General features: G+C 29.9%; 1 protein-coding gene across 6 annotated transcripts in view; it reads left to right on the top strand.

Annotated features, from left to right (window-relative positions):
- Positions 1–377: 377 nt before the first annotated feature.
- Positions 378–5496, top strand: part of LOC105462846 (merlin) — a 14851-nt gene continuing 9732 nt past the window's right edge. The window contains exons 1-7 of one of the 6 annotated variants that reach the window (XM_011709700.1): positions 378–976; positions 1042–1075; positions 1177–1360; positions 1460–1589; positions 1701–1906; positions 2425–2652; positions 2806–3224. In XM_011709700.1, the coding sequence (XP_011708002.1) occupies positions 1274–1360; positions 1460–1589; positions 1701–1906; positions 2425–2652; positions 2806–3224 (1070 nt within the window). In that variant the 5' untranslated portion in view covers positions 378–976; positions 1042–1075; positions 1177–1273. Of the gene's footprint in view, positions 1361–1436; positions 1590–1700; positions 1907–2424; positions 2653–2805; positions 3225–5496 lie in introns of all 6 variants that reach the window. The other 5 variants (XM_011709702.1, XM_011709701.1, XM_011709699.1 and 2 more) reach the window with 5 other exon arrangements.

The raw sequence follows: 5496 nt of genomic DNA, 5'->3' as shown, positions 1-5496 counted from the left end.
TTATTAAAAATAAATTATTCATAAATTAACCATTGTTTCCGTATCTCATTCGATGCCATTTTTCGTGATATTTTTCTGTAGTATCACAATCAGTTATCTTTTGTTATTATATCACATTTATAACACGTACATACATACATGGCTTACTTTGCACACGATGGACATATAGATGGCTCTTTCGGTTTTGCTGCTCGTTCGCTTTTGCTGTTCGTTTTGTTGAACTTCAAAAAGATGCTGCAAAATGTATTTTGCGCCAGATGTGCGTCATCTAACTAAAATTTTTAACCAATAGTAACGAGTTGCTGCGACTTCACACTGCGCATGAAATGTCACCTTAATAAATCGTCTCTGCATTTTGTTCATAAAAACAAGCTATTTAACTCTCCTGCTCTCTCCTTATCCGCCCTGAGCCAATTTCGCCGCTCGTCACCGACGAGCTATTTCGCGCGACGGAATTACGGCAAATTACGACAGTTGTTACAAGCGGTTAGAAGAGGAGAGCGCTATCATTCCCCTTACCGTAAATTTGACAACCCCCTTGCCAAAGAATCCACTCCGTCCATAGATTCTTAGGTCCATGGAATACTTACATCTTATAGTGCCTTCCCCATGGTAGCCACTGTGTTCTTCCTGGAAAACGCACATTAAATGAACGTATCGACTAACTATTAATACGTTCATTACCTATAAATATATAAATTCAAAAATAAAAAAAGTTGATAAATTACAGTCAATGTATTTATTACGAAAGTTGTCAAGCAAATAGGTGCATCGAACACTTGTCGAAATAGGCTCGACTGTAGAAGATAACAAAAATTCTAAATAATTTCACAGTGTAGTTCGCGCCGCGAACGAAAACGACAAGCATATGCACGCATATTATCGACTGCGCTTGTGAAAATATCATACTTACGATCGTATATGAAATTAATGAATCAGGCAGACAGAAGGATGTGATTATGCGAATAACACACAAGTAAATGTCAGACGCTTGAAGCAAGTTGTCATGTCCGTCGATTAACACTCCCGTTTTGTGATTAGGTATGTCGAGAACGCGCCGTTCTGGAAATTGGAGGTAAGGTGATTTTGCGTAGTTTTATTGCATTTCAACAAGTAAAATACAATACGGATACGAGTAAAAAAATATCGACGCTGCGCCAAAATATTTTTTAACAGCGGCGCGAAGTCTAATCTGTCATACGATCGAGTGCCTTCACGATAGCGATCGACAGTATGTCTTTCGTGATGCTGAATAGACACAGCAAGAAATAAAATGTCACCATTCAGGAGAAAAAAGTCTGGGAGATCTTTTCCCGTCAAAGTCTGCACTTTGGATGCAGAACTCGAATTTAATTTAGAGGTTAGTAGATAAGTGTCACGATCTTTTGTTGAATTGTTATTATGTATCTTGTTGCACTGATGATATATCTCGCAAGCTGACAAATTTCCTGTGGCACAGTGGAGATCGACAGGCAGAGACTTGTTTGACCTGGTGTGCCGCACGATAGGACTGAGAGAAACATGGTATTTTGGACTTCAATACGAAGATGCAAAAGGCTTTATTTCTTGGTTAAAATTAGACAAAAAAGGTAATTTGCTATTCGTTTGTTCGGTATTTAGATATTTATTGGAATAGATCTAAATAAGCTGGATATTAGTAATTAATTATATAAATTTGTTGCAATGTCATGGAATTACAGTTCAGGATCAAGGCATTTCACAGCAACCAACGACATCATTCATGTTCTTAGCAAAATTTTATCCCGAGGATGTAGCTGAAGAACTTGTACAAGAGGTTACTCAACATCTGTTCTTTTTACAAGTAAAGCAAGCTATATTGTCCATGGATATTTATTGCCCACCTGAAGCTTCCGTATTACTTGCTTCTTATGCTGTTCAAGCAAAGGTATCTTTTTGTAAACTAAATTTTATATATATATATATTTTTTTTATATATTAATATATTACTATAAATTAATTAAAGTTAAAAAGCTAATAATTTATATATTTTAAATATAATTTAAATGCAACTTGCAATTTATATTGTAGATTTTTCTTATATAAGATAGGACAAGACACATTTATATGATCTTTGTTAATGATTATTATAAAATGCATTCTAAAAATTTGAATAAACATATTAGAAATATCTCTAACATTATCATTAAGTTATACATTTTGAATGACAATATTAGTTGCTTAAGTAAAAACTGGTTCAAATCTAAAAACGCTGTAAAATGCCTATTAAATAGAATTCTTTTTTAATACAAATATCTCGAATTTGATCCACTTTTGTATTTTTTTATATATATGAATACTATAATAATAATTTAAATAATTTAAATAATACATCAAAAAGTTAGTTTTTTTATAAAATAATTATATGTATAATAGAAAGATACTAATTTTTATCTTAATTATCAGTATGGCGATTATGATGAAGTTTCATATCGCCCTGGAATGCTTGCCAGTGAGGACTTACTTCCACAGAGAGTAATAGATCAGTATCAAATGACTCCAGAAATGTGGGAAGATAGGATAAAAATTTGGTACGCCGATCATCGTGGCATGTCTCGAGATGAAGCAGAAATGGAATATCTTAAGATTGCTCAGGATCTCGATATGTATGGTGTGAACTATTTTCCTATTAGTGTAGGTATACGACATAACCTATTTATATAAACTATATCTTTTTGCCTGAATTAATCTACATTACTTATTGCAAAAAAGTACTGTCAGTCTTAAAATATTTTAATATCTTAATTTTAAAAAACTTAATATAAATTTTCTTGTTTTATATTATAGAATAAGAAAGAAACAGATCTTTGGCTTGGAGTAACAGCATTGGGATTGAATATTTATGAAAAGGAGAATAAATTGGCACCGAAGACTACCTTTACATGGTCGGAAATTCGTCATATTAGTTTCGACGACAAGAAATTCATAATCAAGCCTGTGGAGAAAACATCACCAAACTTCATGTTCTTCTCGCAGAAAACTCGCATGAACAAACTGGTAAAGAAACAGTCAGATGTTGGCAGCTGGGTGAGGGGCTTGATAGCTTTAAAATTGAACGAACATAATAGCGACACAGCTGCTCATATATTATTTGTTAAGATCCTAGATCTGTGTATTGGAAATCATGATCTATTTATGAGGAGACGTAAACCGGATTCCATGGAAGTGCAACAAATGAAAGCACAAGCCAAGGAAGAAAAATCCAGGTAAGTAAACGTGTATTCTTTTATATACAATTTGTTTTTATTTTACAAATGTTCTATGTTTATATTGAATGATGTTTGATGAATTCATATTGTTTGATTTTGTAATTAAATATATTAAATAAATATCTATAACTTCATAAAGCAATCAATTACAACTTTCTACAAAAACTTAAATTATCAAAAAATTAAATTACTTTTTAGAAACAATAACAAACAATATATAAGAAAAAATTAGGAATAAATTTAATCCATACTAATTTAATATGCTTTTTTCTTTTTTACAGTGATTTGCGGTATTAATTGCTTGCCAAAATTTAATATGCTTTTAAAGATTTAAATCAACTCTTGCTCTTTTAGTATTATCCATTTTCTGATCTAACAATTAATTTAAGATTTAAAAATTCCATAATTATAAACTATCAGCAGGCCTATCAGCAGTTATTTAATAATTATTTAATAAAAAATTTTATAAAAATGAAAATAATTGTATAAAACTTCTGTCCATAAGAGTAGTATGGAAAACCAAATTTAAAATTTTTTATAGATTAATTACTTTATCAAAAATAATAATCATTAAAGTTTAAACATAATTACAAAATTTAAATTTATTGACCATAAATTCTTAAAAATTTTGTTTTAAAAAATGCTATACTTTACAAAAAGAAAATTGATTTTTTTCAATCTGTTATATACTAATATTATATACTAATTATCATATATTAATTTGTCTTTTACAGTTAACATATAAATTATTTTAATCTTATTAATGTGCAAAAATTAAAATAGTTCGAAGTCTATAGCATTATACACATGAATTATCGATTATTCTTATATTTTTTTTAGTTTCAACATGGGAAAGAATTTTTTTAATACAATTTTTGTAGTCTTGCTCATTCAATCATTACAGTTCTAATAAAATATATTTTTTTCTTTATTGACAATTTTAAGAAATTACAATTTTAGATATTTTATATACACACATACATATATACGCGCTCGCGCGCGCATGGACATGTATACACATGTGTGTACACATTTTAACATACTGTGTGGGATATATTTTTTCAAAGATTCAATATTTAAAAAGTTTGTATAAACTATTTTTTAATTTAGAGAAATTTTCGTTTACAGCTCTTATTTTGATATACTTTCATAGGAAAAGTGCTCAAAATGATTATCCCATTATGATTGGTCCCATTATGAACATAAATGTTTTAATTTCAATCAATCAAGTTATTACCACTAAACGCTATTATTATTTTTAACTTCTAATATGCAATATTTTTACCAACAGAATGAATTAAAATGATTCATAGAACATTACGATAGTGTTTATAGAATCAATAAGGTTAATTTGTAAAAGATATAAAATATTATTTATATATCGAACAGGATTAAATACATTAACTCAGTTTATATCAAATAAATTATTAGAATACAAAACTTGGAAATAAGATTGAATTGGATATATATTTATATGAATTTCTTGAATGCTAAAATTGTTCTTTAATGATAAAATAAACTCTTTACTCTTTAAGTGGATCCGATACATATACAGATATCTGAGACCACCCGCATACCCTTTTATATTCGCAAGTTGAGGTCTAATCAAAAATATGCAATTTTTACATATTTTCTTTTGCAAAGCAACTGCATGTTTTCTTTACATCAATTGATTTGTCTTATTATTCTGTGCATAAAAATATAAGGTACAATTATCAAAAAATTAATTACGAGATATTTCATATTTTATATCAAAATATGGTATGATAAAAGCATAGACTTATAAGATAGACTGCGCGCTCTATTGTTCTCGGTGAAACATAAGCTAGAGTGAGAGGGCTACACTCTTATTCTCTGTCCTTGTTCAATCGTTGGTGGGGAGAAGAAAAGAGGGGAGATCCGCGGGGCCGGCGCGGGTCTCCCCTCTTTTCTTCTCCCCACCAACGATTGAACAAGGACAGAGAATAAGTTATAAGAGTGTAGCCCTCTCACTCTAACTTCTACCTCACTGACAAGGGAACCTCGCGAAATGTCAAATTCTGATTTTAATGAAACTTGGTACACTTTGAGATCACATAAATAGATGAATTTCGAAATTATCAGTTGGTGCTAAAAAAACGGTTTAAAGGGATAAATCCCCTTATATGTAAATTAATTCTTTTTTTCTTTCGTTATATCTCGAAAACTATTCAAGATATCAAAAAATGTTTTGTACAAAAGTTTTATTGTAAAATTACCACTATTCATTTACGTTAATAGAATTTTTTTA

This window comes from Wasmannia auropunctata, unplaced genomic scaffold (genome assembly GCF_000956235.1).
Source record: "Wasmannia auropunctata unplaced genomic scaffold, wasmannia.A_1.0 LD336092.1, whole genome shotgun sequence".
NCBI classification, from domain to species: Eukaryota; Metazoa; Arthropoda; class Insecta; order Hymenoptera; family Formicidae; genus Wasmannia; species Wasmannia auropunctata.
Note: the sequence above shows the minus strand (reverse complement) of the source record. Positions and strands in the feature narration are given on the sequence as shown.